This window comes from Eublepharis macularius, chromosome 18 (genome assembly GCF_028583425.1).
Source record: "Eublepharis macularius isolate TG4126 chromosome 18, MPM_Emac_v1.0, whole genome shotgun sequence".
NCBI classification, from domain to species: Eukaryota; Metazoa; Chordata; class Lepidosauria; order Squamata; family Eublepharidae; genus Eublepharis; species Eublepharis macularius.
The window spans coordinates 27,948,819-27,967,292 of NC_072807.1; the positions used below are offsets into that span (position 1 = coordinate 27,948,819).

Genomic DNA, 18,474 nt, shown 5'->3' on the forward strand with positions numbered 1-18,474 from the left:
CCCCTGCCTGCTGCTTAACCAGGTGGCTTCTCCCAACTGGGTGCTTTGGTGCAGGTGCCATGGCTGTAAGGGCATGTGGTCCCTGGCTGCCTGCTCCCTGGTGCTGGTGGGGATGGTGTCACTGGGCAGTGGAGATTGCGGCCTGCCCATTGCCTGTGCCATTGCCTTCCCCTTGCGCAACTGTCGGGGGTGTTGCAGACATTGGCTGGAAGTTGTTAGGGAAATGGCAGAGCGGGTGCTCTCGTGGGTGCTCTCAGCAGCGGCCACACCAGGCCTTGCTGGGCTTGGGTGCCAATGTGGCTCGTCTGCCAGTGTGGCTCGTCTGCCCAAGTTCTTAGGGAGTGACCAGGCGCCACTGCTATACTGATGTGTGGGCACAGGGCCAGCCCTCAGGACTGGGCTGCCCATCTTTAACCAGGCTTCTCTGTGGTTGTTAATTCAGCTGTAGACCTGCACAGGTTCAGCAAAGTATCAGATCCTCCTTTCTTAGTGCAGTTCATTTTTGTTACCCTTTCAGGGCAACCTTTGCTTTTTCATTCTGATTCTCAGTAGCACTTCTCTAGCTTTCTAAGGCCTGCTTCATATACTGTGTGCTACCCTCTACTTTCCCCCCAGACTTTCTCTTCTTCCCTGAGCAGCAGGGAAGGGTAGCTCTGTTTTCCAGGTCTTGTTCAAGAGGCAGGCGGACACTATTGGGAAATGTAGTCCCTAGACTCTAATCTATTTATTGAATTTACAAGGATGGTAAACATCAAAATATCAATTAAAAGACCCATAATAATCCTGTAGTAAAACTAGAGTAAACTATAAAAAGCCCACAGTAAGAGAAAATAGCAGAACCAGCAATAAGTTGTAAAAACTGGTGCTTTGGATAAACTCTTAAATGCACAAGCTTTTAGTATCAGCCTTCAAAGCCCATGGAGGAGTAAATCTTACTGACATTTTTCAATAAATGGCACCGTCTTTTTCTGATTGTGCTGAATGAATGTTTGTTTGTAAAAGCGTGTGCTTGCTTGGTTCACGGCAGACACCTGGCTCCTGAACTCTGCTTCTGAACCGTGAACAAGTTGCCAAAAAGAGACAGAGAGAGAAAGTGACTTAAGAGTGAAGCAGACAGAGAAAAAGGGGGAAATCAGGTGGGAGAAAACCCAAAGAACCTGACACTACAAAATAATTTAAAAAAACTTCTTCCTGAAGAATGCAAAACGAAAGCCTGCCAAGTCCAAGGAGAAGAGTGCTGGAAATGAAAACAAAATGGTGGGCACCTCTGCAGAGCGTCCTGGTAACCCACAAGTATAACCACCAAAGAAGATTTATTTGGTTTAGCCACCGAAGTTGGGATAAATCCAGATCATCTTTCTGTTTGCTTGAAACTTCATATTGAGCCATTGCCAGCCCAGATTATGGAAATGAGTTTCAGTGTAAAAGAGGCAATAAATACCGTTGAAACACTTGTGAAACCAGATGTTTTCTAGGAAAAAATAAGAGAATTTCAGGAATATGGAGTTGTCCAGAAACTTACGGTGGTGGCTTTGGAAAACAGATCTAGAAAAAATAATCTCCACTTCAACAGCATTTCAGACCTAGGATTTTAAAGGCAAGGGGTGTTCAGAGGTGATTTGCCATTGCCTGCTTCTGCGTAATAGCTCTTGACTTCCTTGATGGTATCCCACCCAAGTCTGAATCAAGGCTGAACCTGCTTATCTTAATAACACTGTGCTTATCTTCTAAGTTCTGATGAGATTGACGTAGTTTGGGCCATCCATCCAGTTCAGACTTTAGCCTAGAAATGTTTCTGCACAAGAGACTATCACAATTCATGCAACTTAGAAGATGGGTTATCTCCTGTGATAAAGGTCCTCTCCAATACCAGACCAGGGAACATAATTGTCAGATTTCTTCACCATTGCCTAAAAGGGGAAGCAAGATCAGCAGGGTCCTTTTGTTCTAGTATTCAACCATTGCAAATATTCCAGACATCTCCAGAAACGTTAAAGAGACAACAAATGAAACCTGTGACAGAAAGATTACTCTGAGTGAGGATCAGCTAGGGCTTCCTCATTAACGTATTTGTCAATCACAAGGGAGCTATCTTACAAGCAAGAAGTCTAGAATTAGGATGTTTGCTTCTTGAGGCACTGAAACTTCCAGCTATGAAACTCAGCAGAGCTTGGCTTTCAAAATAATTAAAGTTCAGATGCAAAATCAAGTAGCAAAGAAGTCATCTTTGAAAAGCTTGTGAATTCCAGTTACCGGTAGAAACTCGTACCTGGAAACTCTCACTCGGTTCTATTAGTTTGAATCGTAAACAGTGCATAAACAAGTGCCTTGTTCTTCAGAATTGACAACCTGTATTTCTTCTTGCCTTACAGGTATAGTCTAGGCCAGGGCTTTTTTTCTGGGAAAAGAGGTGGTGGAACTCAGTGTTTTGCCCTCGGAGAAAATGGTCACATGGCTGGTGGCCCCGCCCCCTGATCTCCAGACAGAGGGCAATCTAAACTCCCCTCTGTCTGGAGATCAGGGGGCGGGGCCACCAGCCATGTGACCATTTTCAAGAGGTTCCGGAACTCCGTTCCACCGCGTTCCTGCTGAAAAAAAAGCCCTGGTCTAGGCAAGGATACGTAACTGTCTGTGATCTTAAAAATGCACACAATATTTGAAAATTACGTTCTTCAACTAATTATTATTATTACACAGTTGGAAGGGGAGAACCCTTCTTACACTTTTTGCATTGACCAGGCTGAATTCACATAGCGATTTATCTTAGGTTAATTTATTTTAATTTTATTTTACTTCACTTATACCTTGCCTTTCTCCCTAGTGGGGACCCAAAACAGTTTACGATGTTCTCCTCTCCTCCAGGTTGTCCTAACGATCTTAGGGCTTTAGTGGTTGTTGGGGAGGGAGGAATTGCAAAATGGTAAAGTTTGGGTTTATTAAACTGATGGAAACAAAGACATAATGGCTTGATTTTCCCTGCCTGTGATTTCCCCTGGAGGAAGATTTCTGTTCGTAGAAGCATAACTTCTCCACCTTCCTACTCCCGCAGGAGCCCCAAATGCACCCCCCCAAATACTGTTCCTGGGAATAGCTGGGGGGGGGGGAATTGGAGTTCTGCCATAAAAGAGAGGAAATCAATGAAATTGCATCTCTTTTACACACATACACACAGGTGGAAGTTTTCAGGCGGGATACAACTCGTGGTTTTAATATTAAATCTGTTCATTTTGTATATTAAAAAGCATATTGCTTGACATGCATCTTTCTCTTCTTCATTTAGATCTGAGAGTGAGCTACTGCTTTACCAAATTTGAAGACGGAAAATGTTCAGTTCCCAAAGCGAGAAACCATTCTAAGCAAGAGTGCTGCTGCAATATGCGTGGGGAAGGTTGGGGTGATCCGTGCGAACTGTGCCCACAAGAAGGACAAGGTTTGTAGGAAATCTTTTGCAGCTCCTGCCTGTAAATGAAACAATTTATGAGAGTCAAAAAAGGTGGGTGGGAGAAAAAACCTTCAGAAAATTTTACTCTCTCTTTTTCTGTTTTCAATTACATTTCAACAATTGGTTACGAGCTACAGCTTCTGCACATATTCAATTGAAAAGTGTTCTTGATGTTGTTTCCTTTCACTCATGGTTCTTTGGACCCCCAACCCATTAAATGCCTACGCTGTACATTTTACAGATAAAAGGAAAAAAACCAAGTAAGAATTGAAGTAAAACTGATCAAGTAATGTTTGAAAATATGTATCATACAAGCAGGGCTTTTTTTCAGCAGGAACGCGGTGGAATAGAGTTCCGGCACCTCTTGAAAATGGTCACGTGGCCGGTGGCCCTGCCCCCTGATCTCCAGACAGAGGGGAGTTTAGATTGCCCTCAACGCAGCAATGCGGAGGGCAATCTAAACTCCCCTCGGTCTGGAGATCAAGGGGCGGGGCCACCGGCCATGTGACCATTTTCGCCAAGGGCGATTTAAACTTTCAAAAACTCCCCCCCTTGTTCCAGCTGACCCAAAGTGACATCATTGTGCAGTCCCGAGTTCCATCACTGAGTTCCACCACTTCTTTTCCCAGAAAAAAAGCCCTGCATACAAGTACACTAATCAGAGAGCCAGGGTTGGTTCACTTTGTAAATTGTTGACAAATTAGGACTTGTTGCTCTGCAATTTGTGTGAAACTTCCTTTTAGACACGCAGCTGCTTGTGCTCTAGGAAGCAATAGGGAATTATGACAATAGTTCTGCCAAGCAGTAAATGAGTGGGTAAACCAATTTCTGGTACCATGTCAGACTGAAGGCATGCAAAACTGACTAGCTTTCTTCAGCTTAATTATCCATATTTCACTTACAGAAGCTTATCAGCAAATCTGCCCATTTGGATCTGGCATTCTGGTTGGTCCTTTGGGTGAACCAATTGGTAAGTGATAGGTGCTTGCCATATTATTATGTCCTAGAGTTTTTTCCACTCTTACGATGTGTCCTTCTGTAAGGTCTAAAAATATCTCTGCTCAGTTTTGCTCTTGTGAAGACCCTCTGATGTGTTCCGCGGCTGTGCAGAGCAGACAAAACCTTCCACAGCTCTAGTTAAGGAAGTGTTACTTCTGCCACACCCCCTTGAAAAGAGAAATTCGACTTTTTTGCCCCAGTATATTGAAGGGTGGGTTTTCCCGCTCACATTCTTGTGACCATCATGGCAGCAGCAACTCTGGAAAATGCCTTTGAGAGATTTCCTTCTCTTCACCGAGAAAACAAAGTGTGTGGGGGTGGGGGGGGGTGGGGAGGGAGGGAGGGCGTTCAACCTGGGCTCCAAAAAATTACCTATACAAAATACTTTTTGATAAAACTTCTTCACCAGGGCAAGAACAGAAAGTTCTTCTGTGTTGATGGGTGCTTCCTAGAAGGGTTTCAATCAGCTAGCCTCTAGCTTGTGTCAAGTAAAACTTCTAGGAAGTAATTTTTGATATAAGAGAAACAAAAGAACCCACATATACAATTACAGAAATGACTGCTCAGAAAAATCAGCATCTTGTATCTTCAGTCTTTTAAACTACTGCTCCTTATCTTGCTTTTATTTCTTACGTAATGTGAGTTTAGAAAAAATTCCGTGCAGGATTCATCCATTCATTTTTTTCTCTCTTCCCTATTCGATTAATTTTGTGGTTAAGATGCGGATGAATGCCAGGATCCAGAAAACTGTAAGAACGGGCAATGTATCAACACAGATGGCTCCTTCCGCTGTGAGTGCCCATTTGGGTACATTCTTCAGGGGCAGGCGTGCGTAGGTAAGTAACAGCACCATTCATAATTCTGAAACTGCAATTCCTCATCAACCAGATTGCCTCCACTGGACAAATCTAGCACACCCTTTTTGTGTGTTTTGAAACTGATATTTCCAGTTCTGAGTTTCCTGTGGCTGCAGAGATAAGCTTTGTGCCATTGTAACAAATGCTGTGCTTTTGTTTTTACTGGCCCCAGACACTGATGAGTGCTCTGTAGGAAACCCATGTGGAAACGGAACTTGTAAGAATATTATCGGAGGCTTTGAATGTACATGCGAGGAAGGGTTTGAACCGGGACCAATGATGACCTGTGAAGGTAGGTGCCACCATTAGTAATAACAACAACAACAACATTCGATTTATATACCGCTCTTCAGGGCAATTTAACACCTACTCTGAGCAGTTTACAAAGTATGTTAATATTATCCCCACAACAATCACCCTGTGAGGTGGGTGGGGCTGAGAGAGCTCTGGAAGAGCTGTGACTGACCCGAGGTCATCCAGCTGGCTTCAGGTCGAGGAGTGGGGAATCAAACCCGGTTCTCCAGATTAGAGTCCTATCGCTCTTAACCACTGTACAAAATTAGCTCCAAGGAGTGGGGGTGAGGGGAGTTTGAGTGGATTTTCTAGGAGGCATGTAGAGTCCAGCCATCTAGGGAGTGGGCTTCTTCATCATCCTTAACAAGAGCCATATATATCTTTCCTGTAGCCCTTCTGGGTTTTTAATATTTGTTAATTTTAATGTTTTTGTTTTTAAAATGACTTGATCTTGTTTTATTTATTTTATTTGTTCTTACGATACAGATGTCAACGAGTGCGCTCAGAATCCTCTCCTGTGTGCCTTCCGATGCGTGAACACGTATGGGTCCTATGAATGCAAGTGTCCTGCTGGCTACGTGCTCAGAGAAGACAAGAGGATGTGCAAAGGTAAAGTTCTTATGAAGCCCCCCCCCCCCTCCATTGATTATAAAATAATGTCAAGTCAGTTTGAGCTTTAATTCAAAACTTTTTTTTGGAGAGAGAGAGAGAAATAACATTTGTTCTCCAGAACTGCTGCTACTATTTTTTCACAATTATTAAAAGTTTAGTTAACAGAGGAGGAAATAAATACAGACACAGCTCTTGCTCATTATAGTGGGGTACAGCTTGTAATGGGAAGCATCTTCAAACACACAAAAGGCAACACACCTTTCCACTCTCCCCACATTCTTGATTGTGGTCTCTAGATTTTCATAAAATGCTGTTATTAGAAGGGTTTTTAAAAAAATTTCAGTGAATACTAGTCAAGCAGAAATTATCTAGAAATTGGAAAAAATTACTTTTCCAATTTTTTTTTTAAAAATGTATCTCTGAAGATTTTCATACACAAAAATTGCCTTTTAGAGGTTCCGATACCATTGAACATGAATCTGCAAAAAGATTTCCAGTTCTCAAAAAAATTACAAAGGCTAATTAAAATATACCCTCAGAAGTCAATCTACTTAGATAGTATTCAAGTATCACGTTTAACCACAGTTGAGAAAAAAGTATGCACAAACCCAGCTTCTTGATGGGGGAAAACTTAAACCTTGTACGCCTCAGGTAACTGGAGTTAGCATCTAACCGTGATTCTCGGTGAGAGAAGGGCACGTGTGAATTCAGCAGAGTCTGAATCATGCACATTTTCCCAAAACGGTGTTGCATGTAACATCTGAATGCAGCTTTTGTCAAAGTCACATTTTCTGAAGTTACATTTAACCAGGGCTTTTTTTCAGCTGGAACGCAGTGGAATGGAGTTCCGGAACCTCTTGAAAATGGTCACCTGGCTGGTGGCCCCGCCCCCTGATCTCCAGACAGAGGGGAGTTTAGATTGCCCTCCGCACCGCTGCAATCTAAACTCCCCTGTCTGGAGATCAGGGGGCGGGGCCACCAGCCATGTGACCATTTTCTCTGCAGGCAACCCACTGAGTTCCACCTCCTCTTTTCCCAGAAAAAAAGCCCTGCATTTAACTGAAATCACATTAGGCCTGTTCTGTGCAGACATTTGAGACAGTGCCTTACATGTAACTGTAGTGCCACATCTCCAATGGAAAATTCCCAGATCCTTCTCTTTTGCATTTAAGTTTTCAGGTCCTTCTGTGAAAACATTTACACGAACTTAACCCTGGCCAGACCTGTCAAGAAAACTTTTATGTTTATAGATCCAGAGGAGTTAGCCGTGTTAGTCTGTAGTAGAAAAATAGTAAAGAGTCCAGTAGCACCTTTAAGATTAACCAACTTTACTGTAGCATAAGCTTGTGAGAACCACAGTTCTCTTCATCTGAGGCATCTGACGAAGAGAGCTGTGGTTCTCGAAAGCTTATGCTACAGTAAAGTTGGTTAGTCTTAAAGGTGCTACTGGACTCTTTACTATTTATGTTTATAGTTATTCCTTTTTTGTGTGGGACAGACTCAAATTATTATATCCCAAGCCTCATTTATAGTTTGTTAAGTATCCTAAATTGTTAATGCTTACCTGAACAGAAACTGTGGGGGAATAAATATTATCTTAGATACCACATGGTATGATTTCACCAAACAAACTATATGTGAAAAGTGATGTTTTTTTTTTTAGTCTGAGTCTGTCCCACACACACTCACACTCACACACACACACACACAAAAGTGAAGTTTTAAGTACTTCTGTCTAGAATCAACAGCATAAAAATGACACATCTAATTGAACACAGATTGTCCATTCAGTATACACTTTTTTTTCTGCTGTATACATCCTTCCAAAGAGCCAAGACTACTAGTTTATATAAATGCAGCAATATATTTTTGTTTATTGAAAACCAAACTACTTCAACCTTCTATCGTATTTATCAAATATATATATATATTGCTTTCAGATCAGAATGAGTGTGAAGAGGGAATTCACGACTGTGATACAAAGCAAATGGAGTGTAAAAATCTGATAGGCACCTATATGTGCATATGTGGACCTGGGTATCAACGCAGACCAGATGGGGAAGCTTGTGTTGGTAAGTAAAGTTGAGGTCTTCTTGATGCTGATTTCAGATTTTCATGTTCAGGGTGAAATTTGACTCACAATAGAGAAAAGACTCCCCTGCCTAACAACATGGCTGATACTATAACATAAATGAGTCTTCCAGCCAAAGTAGCTAACCTGTGATTACTAGACAAAGACGGAGGTCCATATTAGAGTTTTCAGGTCCCCCAGGGTCCAAAGCAGGGGGCAGGGGTGTGGTAGGGAGGGGGGGGGGTCTCCTGCTCTGGTGAGTGGTGTGGAAATTAAGTCAGTTATCAGCACCATGGGGGAGCTCACATGCACACCTTCCCCTCAGTTGCCTTTCCCCCCCCACCAACAGGTGACTGAAAGCAGAGGGGCTGGGGCAGGCAATCTCCCACCACTAGTGGGTGGATGACACCTCTAGTCCATATCTGTTCCCATGAACAGATAAGCTTGCAAATGTTACATATGAGCAGGGGGTTTTTTCAGCAGGAACGCAGTGGAATGGAGTTCCGGAACCTCTTGAAAATGGTCACATGGCTGGTGGCCCCGCCCCCGATCTCCAGACAGAGGGGAGTTTAGATCTCAACTTCCCTCTGTCCGGAGATCAGGGGGCGGGGCCACCAGCCATGTGACCATTTTTTTCTGAGGGCAACCCACTGAATTCCACCACCTCTTCCCAGAAAAAAAGCCCTGCATATGAGCAATGTGTATGAGTGATTTGATGATCCTTGCTGTACTAGTGAAATTTGGGTCACAGTTAACAGGAAGGTGAGGGGAATCACAACCGAACTTATTCCATGTATAAGATTGCATGATCAGGTGAGTGGTGTGCAGCACATGGAAAATTTTAAGATTTCTTTTTAAAAAATAAAACAAGTCCCCTAGCCCACCTGGACTGAACAAACACTTCAAAAGTATTTTGGCCATGCTGTGACATTCATAAAAGAAGGTTGTTGCTATCATATTTTGTAATCTGCTTACTGATTCAATGAAAAGTTTTTGTCTTACTTGTAATCTGCCTTGAGTCCCAGTGAGAAGGGCAGACTATAAGTAGTAGTAGTAGTAGTAGTAGTAGTAGTAGTAGTAGTAGTAGTAGTAGTAGTAGTAGTAGTAATATTAACCTGATGTGTAAACAACAATATTAGAATGCAGCAAGATCTTCAGCATTCTTAAGATACTGTATGAACATCATCACCATAGGCAGTTTTACATAAAATTACAGTAATTTAAAATTATTTTGCTCAGTTTTCCGATACTGATCGTGCATGTAATACAAGTAATCAATTTTTGTTCTGTTTTCCTTTTAAGTTCCCTATAAAATATATCCTTTGATAATAAAAAGCTAATTTGGTTGTACTGCTTCAGATAAATTCTCTTGATCGTTTTTACTGTGTTTATTATGATTCATTGTTTTTATTTATTGTATTATTAGTTTTTAATATGCGTTGGATCTCTGAAAAAGGCCAGTCTGTAAATGAAGTAAACAAGTAATAAAAGTGGAATTACATAAACTAATTATATTAATTTTTGGCATATGCTTTAAAAAAAAACAGATGAGAATGAATGTCAGAGCAAACCTGGGATCTGTGAAAATGGCCGCTGTATAAATACAGTTGGAAGCTTCCAGTGCGAATGTCATGATGGTTTCACCGAAAATGAAGCTAAGAATGAATGCATCGGTAAGCTGTCCAGTTAGGTAAAGGTAGAATGGAGGGGGGGGGAATCTGTTGTGGTAGTTATTCTTGGTCTCTTGTATGTGACACTTTCAACCTTCACAAAACATTAAGTGTCCACTGCATTCAAATATGCTGATTCCGCACACATTGGATAATGCACTTCCAATCCTCTTTAGACACCATTTGGAACTAAATTTTTCATGTGTGAAACAAAAAATCCACTTCTAAACGATTGCTAAAGTGCATTGAAAGTGCATTATCCAACGTGTGCAGAATCAGCCATATGGCTGACCAGGGCTTTTTTTCTGGGAAAAGAGGTGGTGGAACTCAGTGGATTGCCCTCGGAGAGAATGGTCACATGGCTGGTGGCCCCGCCCCCTGATCTCCAGACAGAGGGGAGTTGAGATTGCCCTCCACGCTGCAGCACGGAGGGCAATCTCAACTCCCTTCTGTCTGGAGATAAGGGGGCGGGGCCACCAGCCATGTGATCATTTTAAAGAGGTTCCGGAACGCCGTTCCACCGCATTCCAGCTGAAAAAAAGCCCTGCAGCTGACTGATTAACATCTGGTAAGGGGTAGCTATTACTTCTGCTGAAATGAGAGCTTTGGATTAAGGGAACAGCACGAGAAGCACCAGACCTAGTGGGGGCCACTTAAACGATGGGGGGAAGTTGGGAGCACTGCACTCTTCAGGCTAACTCAAAACTGAAAAGTGCACCTTATAAGCACCAGATGTTTCAGACCACTTTGAATGTCCCGGAAGTTATATTTATGGTGTTGGATCAGCAGTGTGGCTCATTCACACATTCAGATAGATCATTGCTTAATACTGGAGATGCCAGTGGTGTCTTTGCATGTGTGAACAAGCTCTTTATATACTGCTGCCTGAATACAGATGCTCTTCTTTAGTTGCTGTAGATAAGTATGATGTTCTTTGCATCAGCCAACATTCACACATGCCTATGGGTTGAATCCAGATTCCAGAATAAATTGGGAATTTCCACCAATTTCTCTTTCTTATTATAACCTCCCCCCCCCGCCGTGTCATATCTCAGGATCCCCCTGGAGCAGCATTTTGTGGAGATCAGTGGGCTGCAGTGGACGCGGAGAGGGAGGAAAGTTCCATTCTGCCAGTGCAGAATTTAGTCTGGATCCAACCCCATAGCAAACATTAGGCTCTGAAGTCCTTAAAGTAAAAAATCTACTCTTACCAAGAACTTACTAGAAAGTTCCCTGCAAGCAGTGGGAGAGAGGTGGTGAAAGCCAGAGAGGATTGTGAGGCACTCCAAAGGGATCTGTCGAGGCTAGAAGAGTGGGCATCCATGTGGCAAATGAGGTTCAATGTAGCCAAGTGCAAAGTAATGCACATTGGAACCAAAAATCCAAAATATAAATACAAGTTGATGGGGTCTGAACTGGCGGAGACTGACCAAGAGAGAGATCTTGGAGTCATGATAGATAACTCACTAAAAACGTCAGCACAGTGTGCGACTGCCATAAAAAAAGCTAATGCTATGCTAGGGGTTATTAGGAAAGGGATTGAAAACAAATCAGCCGGTATCATAATGCCTCTGTATAAATCGATGGTGAGGCCTCATTTGGAGTACTGTGTACAGTTCTGGTCGCCACACCTTAAAAAAGATATCATAGCACTGGAAAAAGTACAGAGAAGGGCAACTAAAATGATTAAAGGGTTGGAACACTTTCCCTATGAGGAAAGATTGAGGCGCTTGGGGCTCTTTAGCCTGGAGAAAAGACGACTGAGGGGAGACATGATAGAGGTTTACAAGATAATGCACGGGTTAGAGAAGGTAGAGAAAGATGTGTTTTTCTCCCTTTCTCACAATACAAGAACTCGTGGGCACTCTATGAAATTATTGAGCAGTCGGGTTAGAACAGATAGAAGAAAATACTACTTTACACAAAGGGTGATAAACACATGGAATTCGTTGCCACAGGAGGTGGTGGCAGCTACAAGCATTGCCAGCTTCAAGAGGGGACTGGACAAATATATGGAGCAGAGGTCCATCAGTGGCTATTAGCCACAGGAGATAGATGGTATTCTCTTTGTGGGGAGGTGGTGCTCTGTTGTCTTGGTGCTGGAAGGAAGGCAGTAGGAGGGCTTCTGGTGTCCTGGCCTCACTGACAGTCCTTTAGATGGCACTGGATTTCTAGCCACTGTGTGTGACAGAATGTTGGACTGGATGGGCCACTGGCCTGATCCAACATGGCTTTGCTTATGTTCTTATGCTTATGTCTGGATTTAAGCGGGTCTAGCCATTAAATCTGTTTCTGTTTCTAGATCAACTAGCACTGAAGTGCTCTGCTGTTATCTAACAATTCTCTGGAATACTCCAGCTCTGGTTATTCATTTCTTCCTTTCTTGAGATCTGATGGAAAGGGCAAAGTGTTCTAGTTGTGTAACTGGAATTTTCTTCACTCAGTGTCTTTTCTTTGTTTCCCTCAGACATCCTGTTCTCTTTCTCACTGCTGCCTGGCTTTACTTCTCCCTGCTAAGCAATCCCTAAATATGGCTAAGTACGCTCTTTCTATTTTTATACTCTTGCTTCAAAGACCCCATTTCACATGCATCCCTCTCCTAAAACCCGGCCATCGCCATTTACGTTCTGCAATAATTTGCTTTGCAGATAACAGAGAAGGTTACTGCTTCACTGAAGTCCTTCAGAGTATGTGTCAGATTGGATCCAGCAACAGGAACCCTGTGACCAAATCGGAGTGTTGCTGTGATGGCGGACGCGGATGGGGACCCAATTGTGAGCTCTGCCCCTTCCCAGGCACTGTCGCTTTTAAAAAGCTTTGTCCTCTTGGCCGTGGATACACAACCAGCGGAGCAGGTATATTTGGTTTTATTTTTAAAAATTCGATGCCACATTTCCATGTGAATAGGTCACCCAAAGGCAGTGAGCATCAAAACATTATATCAAAGTTGGTGGAGAAGATCAGTAGTTGTAGAACAAAGACTGCCTAGAAATTGAAGCACTGAAATTCAGCTGAACACAGTGGCTTGTTGCCAAGCAGTGTGTTCTGAAGACGGAAGGGCAGTTTTGTCTTCAGAAGATGGGATGGCAATTTTCACTGACTCCACACCCACTGGAGACTCCCACCTTGTCTAATCTGCTGTTTCGGAGGGTCCACTGGCCCCAAAATATAATTTCGGAGGGGGAGGGATGAGCTCAGTGGGAGGAGGAAGCAGAAAATTCCATTGATGGATGCATCCCAATATACTTCTTATGGGTTAAAATGTGCACTTTTAACACGCATTTATGCAACATGGTGACATGATCCATTCTTGTAACTATAGCCTGATAGCCCCCCCTTTTTTTAATCGAAAAATTTCTCCAGGGAATAATCAGCGGAGACTGAAGATGCGTTGAGGAGAGTGTGCGTCTAACCCTTTCTACGCCTGTCGTTTCCCTGCTCCAAACTGCCCTCTCTTGAAATGGTTTTTCAAAAGGTCGCTGAACCTGGGCCGTTTCCACACGGCTTACCTTATTCCGGAAAACAGCGAAATCTCACACAAAATCTCACAAGAAGATGCTGTCATCGCGTCTTCTCGTGCGATTTCGGACGATAACAGCATCTTCTTGCGCCATCTCGTGCGAGATTTTGCTGTTTTCCAGAACAAGGTAAGCCGTGTGGAAATGGCCCTGCATTTCCACCAAATGTGTAGCTTCACGCACAGTGTAAACCCATGATAAGTGACTCAAGGGCTTGGTTGCCAGCACTGGCCAGAGAATAAATGGTGTGTGTCCATCTAGAGATGAGTGGGGTGTTGTGCAACACTTTTTCTGCTAAGCTCTGGGTCCCAAGTGAAGGAAGCATAAGGAAAGAGGGGACAGAACTGCTGCTTTTGCATAATCTGACATATTCTTACAATAAGAAAAAAGAGGGCATTACATGGGATGGTCTCTCCAGTAGGTACTCCACAAGGTTCCACATGTAGCAGCAGCCAGTAGAAGGAACATTCCCCACCCCTGCCTTGCTCTGCAGGCTGTTGTGCCTTAGGAAAAGCAGAGGCCATGGGAAGATTGGAAGGATCCAATGGAATAGGCAGGAGCGGTCTTGGTGATTCTTGGGCCCTGAGCAAAAGTCCAGGATAAGGCCTCAGAATCACTGCCACCCCCCGCTAGCCCTCCCTGCTAGAGCCAAGCAAGGACAGCCCTCGCCCTGTGTGAGGCAAGTGGGAGCTGTCGCCAGAAGCTTGAGTCCCCGAGGGAGCAGGCATGAACAGCAGCAGTGGGAGCCTGCTGTTTTTCTCCTTTCCCCCTCCATCAGGACATGGGATTGTCTGGGGGCAGGCGGGGCCCCCACAGCAGGGGGCCTGGGGCAGCTACACCTGTTGCCTGTTGGCTAAGACCACCCCTTGCTACAGAGGCAAGGAAAGTTAAGTCACTAAGCAATGCCCAAGGTGCCAGAAAGGCCAGGCTGTTGGAGTGCAGAGTCGTCATTATTCCTTGGAATGTTTGCAATAGTATAAAACAAAAGTATGTTTCCCTGGAATGGTTATGGCAGTGTCCAAGCAAACGGGGAAATCTCTAAAGCCTTTGGCCATTGAGATCTACACCAGTGTTGCTGCCCAAGTCTCCCTTCGCCCAACCTCTCCTGCTGTTTTTTGCAATAGGCTTATTCATCTGTCCTCCTCCTCCTGCTTTCCTGCCTGTTTGGACTCTACGGCAGCAGCAGGAGGTACAGAAATGGCCCAGGGGTCAGAGCAGTGGCCATAAAGCACATTGTGTGATTCCCCAGGCTAGCTGGGGGAAGAAATTCAATAGCTGTGGTTCAGTGCATCATCACTAGGGATTCGAGCCAAGTGGAAAGAAGGTCACAGCTTGCTGGGCTTAACAAATTAAGTCTCCTACCCCTCTATTAGTTTTATTTCATTTCCAGTCTCCTTTCACTGTGAAACGACATAAAGTCGTGGTAATCTTTTTTTTTTTTTACAACCTCCTAAGTTGAAGATGCATCTTTTCATTGACAGTGTTGTGCTGAACTCAGACGCGCTGTTCTTTCCCCCCTTCGTCATGCCTTCTCCATAGTTCTGTTCTTCTGCATTGCAGATATCGACGAGTGCAAGGTCATTCATGACGTTTGCCAGAACGGCGAGTGCATCAATGAGAGAGGATCGTACCGCTGCAGTTGCAAAGAGGGCTATACCACAGATATAACAGGCACGCTTTGTATAGGTAAGTGTATGTGAGAATTGAAGATACAGAGTGGCTTTTCCATGTTCATAGCCAAATCTGCAAAGAAGTCTATAGTCTCTGTTAAGAAGTCCATTTAGAACTCAGAAGTTTCTTACTAGCCCAATGGGAGAGCAGATGGATCAAATGTAGTTTTCTAGAGCCCGGCAGCAATAATCTTAAGAGCGCTTTCTTGGGAAGTAAGCCAGGGACGTACTTCTGATAAGACCTACTTAGGATTGCTCCCTTAGGAAATAATTCCATCTTTATTCAAAAGTACTTCTCAAGCCTGCCCTTCCATATTTTCAGTATGTTTTCAGTTTAACAATCTCTTCAAGAATCTCTGTTCTTCCTTAAAGTCTATTTCTTTAATGAACATTTGCAATAAGAAAATCAGATCAAGGGAATGTCGGATCCAGTATTCTGCCTTTGGACAATCAGCAGTTAGGGAATGGAGGGCAGGCCCTGCTGTTGTCTCCCGTTAATTGGTATTCAAAGGTACACTGTCTTTGGCTATGGTGGTTCCATTTAGTCATCATGGCAAATTGCCATGGATGGACCTGCATTCCATTTTAAGAATGATGGGCAATTTCCCGTCAATCTGTCAATTTAGCACATTTAATTTAGTGTCCCTTCTCTCATTCTTTTGATTAAACTGAGCAAAAAGTGTTTGATTTCTTTTATTTTTAGATCTAAATGAGTGCAGCCAGTCTCCGAAGCCTTGCAACTTCATCTGCAAAAACACCGAGGGGAGTTATCAGTGCTCGTGTCCAAAAGGTTACATCCTGCAGGAAGATGGGAGAAGCTGCAAAGGTAAAAAAAAAAAAGGCAGCTGAAATGGGAGAAGTTGCTTAGAAGAGGCATCAAAACTTCTAGTCAGGGCCATTTTGAGCAGGGGGTAAGGGATGAAGGGGCCAGCACCCCAAGTCCTACCCCCTGCCATTGCCAAGCACCACAAACGCTTCCCACACCTTTTTTCTTCCTCTAGATCAGGGGTGGGGAACCTTTTTCCCACCAAGGGCCAACTTTATGTTATCCCACATGGGGAGGGCCCTTTCTCCCGCGTGGGTGACGGCACTCCCAGAAATGACGTCATCATGCAGCATGCGTGATGATGTCACTTCCAGGAGCGACGTCACGTGCGCGGGAGAAAGGGTGCTTGTGTCCCCTTTCTCTCTGCCGCCACTGCTGCGGCCCGCTGGTGGTGGCGGCAGCAGCAGTGCCGCCCGCTGTTGCTGCCGCTGCCACTTGCTCTTGCTGCCGTGGCACAGGCCACTTTCGCCAGCACTGCGGATCGCTCTCGGCGGTGGCGGCAGCATGCGGCGCTGGCAACAGCAGGCTGCAGCAGCAGCAAGAGCAGCCTGCTTTCACTGCCGCTGCCGCCTGCTCTCGCGGTGCAGGAACGTGACCCCCGGGGAGGGGGTGCCCCAGGGAGTGCGCCCCCCACCAAGTGGGTGACTGGGAGCAGGGGGGAAGGGTGGGATTGGGGGGGGGGTTCGCCCGCATTCATATACAAGTTACAGTTATGATAAATAATAATCTGTATGTGGGGGGGGGATAATATTTTACATTCCTTCCAGGTAAATATGTGCCTTGATAACTTCCTGCCTGAATAGACTTGTCTCTTGAGGTAGATCTTACAGACATTTATTAGCCCTGGAGCACCAAAAATATGTTTGATATGTTGTTGCAATGGGGAGCATTGTGCAGGCAGACATGCCTGATTTGAGAATTGTTGGTCGAGTGGAAGAAAGGCTGCACAACTTAACACGCCAAGCATCTCTGATAGTGGAGCTGTATGTAAAGTAGCTAGCTACCTGCTTCTCCTACGAAAGACATTGGACTCCCTGCTGTCCCTTCCAACTTGCCAAGTTTCCATTTATCCCATCTTATTTACTGTACCTTCATTTTATCACATATAATGCATTCCTTGATGGTGCTGTAGGCCAGTGGAGCAAAATGGTGCAAGGAGAGGTCCCAAGACAAGTCCTATGGAATGTCCTCTCCAACAATATTTTCTTAAATAACACTTTTGCACACAAAGTCCTCGTGTCTATCAGTGTCTTTGAGAAGCAGAAGTTGAAAATAGCCTTCCTTTCAGATCTTGACGAATGCGCGACTAAACAACACAACTGCCAGTTCCTTTGTGCCAACACCATCGGGGGCTTCAGTTGTAAATGTCCTCCTGGGTTTACTCAGCATCATTCAGCATGTATTGGTGAGTACTCACAATGCAGGTTTTTCTATCTGGGGGCTGATCATATGTTCGAGTTCATATATATAGCAATATAAAAGCTTTGTCTTTTTCAAAAATGAAGGTTGTCGGGAGCATGAGCTTTATGCGGCAAGCGGCAGCTAGATTCTCATAGCTAAGCCAGCTAACTTATTATTATTTGCTGCCCAGGAAAAGTTGTTTGCTGCAGATTCTACTATAATCTTATACTTGCAACCTGTAGTCTGTATCAACAGAAATGGATATCTGTCTGCCTTATGTATAATACCCTCAGAATTGTTAATCCCAAATTTATGGTCCAGACTGGGAAGAGGGATGCAGGGTCAGACATAATAAATAATGTTTAGTATGCTTTGTCTTTTCTATTCTGGAATGAGAGCTTGCAAAAACTATATGAGTCAATAACATTTTTTTTTTTACTCCACTGCGCTCCTTACTTTTCACTAGAAAGCAGAAGCATCAATTTTGTGTTTGGGCCTGTTGAAGTCCTCTACAAAATATTCGTATAAATACTGTAAAGGCTTTTATGCACATATCGATTCACTATAATACATAACTGATTCTCAGTGCCACTTAGTAGTTTAAGAAATCTTGAATCTCCAGCCTCTTACTTTCTATTCTGGTGTGGATGAATAAAGTAAAGATCCAGTGAAGGAGGCTCTCTCAGATAGTATTTAATTTATTTAAAATATTTAAATATCTCTAATATCTTCCCAGCAACAGAAGTCAGACTGACCATCCTGTAGTTTCCCGGGTCACCCTTCTTCCCTTTCTTAAGGATAACATTCGCTCTTCTCCAATCTTGTGGCACATCCCCAGTCCTCCAGGAGGCCTTGAAGATGGTGGACAGGGGTTCTGCAAGTTCTCTAGGAAGTTCTTTCAGCACTCTTGGGTGCACCCCATCCGGCCCAGGGGATTTGTATTCATACAGTGCAGCCAGGTGCCCCTCCACAACCTCTCTGTCATAACAAAACAAACTCTAAACATCAGTTTAAAAATTAATAATAAGTAAGAGCACAGTGTGGACCTTTGCAGCTGAAGAGGGGTACATAGAGCAAATACATCAAGCAGGACCTTGTAGAAGCTCTTAAGTGA

The 18,474-nt window shown here is 43.9% G+C and overlaps 1 protein-coding gene across 1 annotated transcript in view; it reads left to right on the forward strand.

Moving 5' to 3' along the window:
- The window catches only part of FBN1 (fibrillin 1), a 205,957-nt gene that overhangs the window by 173,584 nt on the left and 13,899 nt on the right, over window positions 1-18,474 (forward strand). Inside the window, exons 51-61 of the mRNA XM_055002220.1 lie at window positions 3,281-3,430; window positions 4,347-4,412; window positions 5,161-5,277; window positions 5,471-5,590; window positions 6,079-6,201; window positions 8,145-8,276; window positions 9,823-9,948; window positions 12,594-12,800; window positions 15,024-15,149; window positions 15,837-15,959; window positions 17,248-17,364. Of these exons, the coding sequence (XP_054858195.1) occupies window positions 3,281-3,430; window positions 4,347-4,412; window positions 5,161-5,277; window positions 5,471-5,590; window positions 6,079-6,201; window positions 8,145-8,276; window positions 9,823-9,948; window positions 12,594-12,800; window positions 15,024-15,149; window positions 15,837-15,959; window positions 17,248-17,364 (1,407 nt within the window). The remainder of the gene's footprint in view (window positions 1-3,280; window positions 3,431-4,346; window positions 4,413-5,160; window positions 5,278-5,470; window positions 5,591-6,078; window positions 6,202-8,144; window positions 8,277-9,822; window positions 9,949-12,593; window positions 12,801-15,023; window positions 15,150-15,836; window positions 15,960-17,247; window positions 17,365-18,474) is intronic.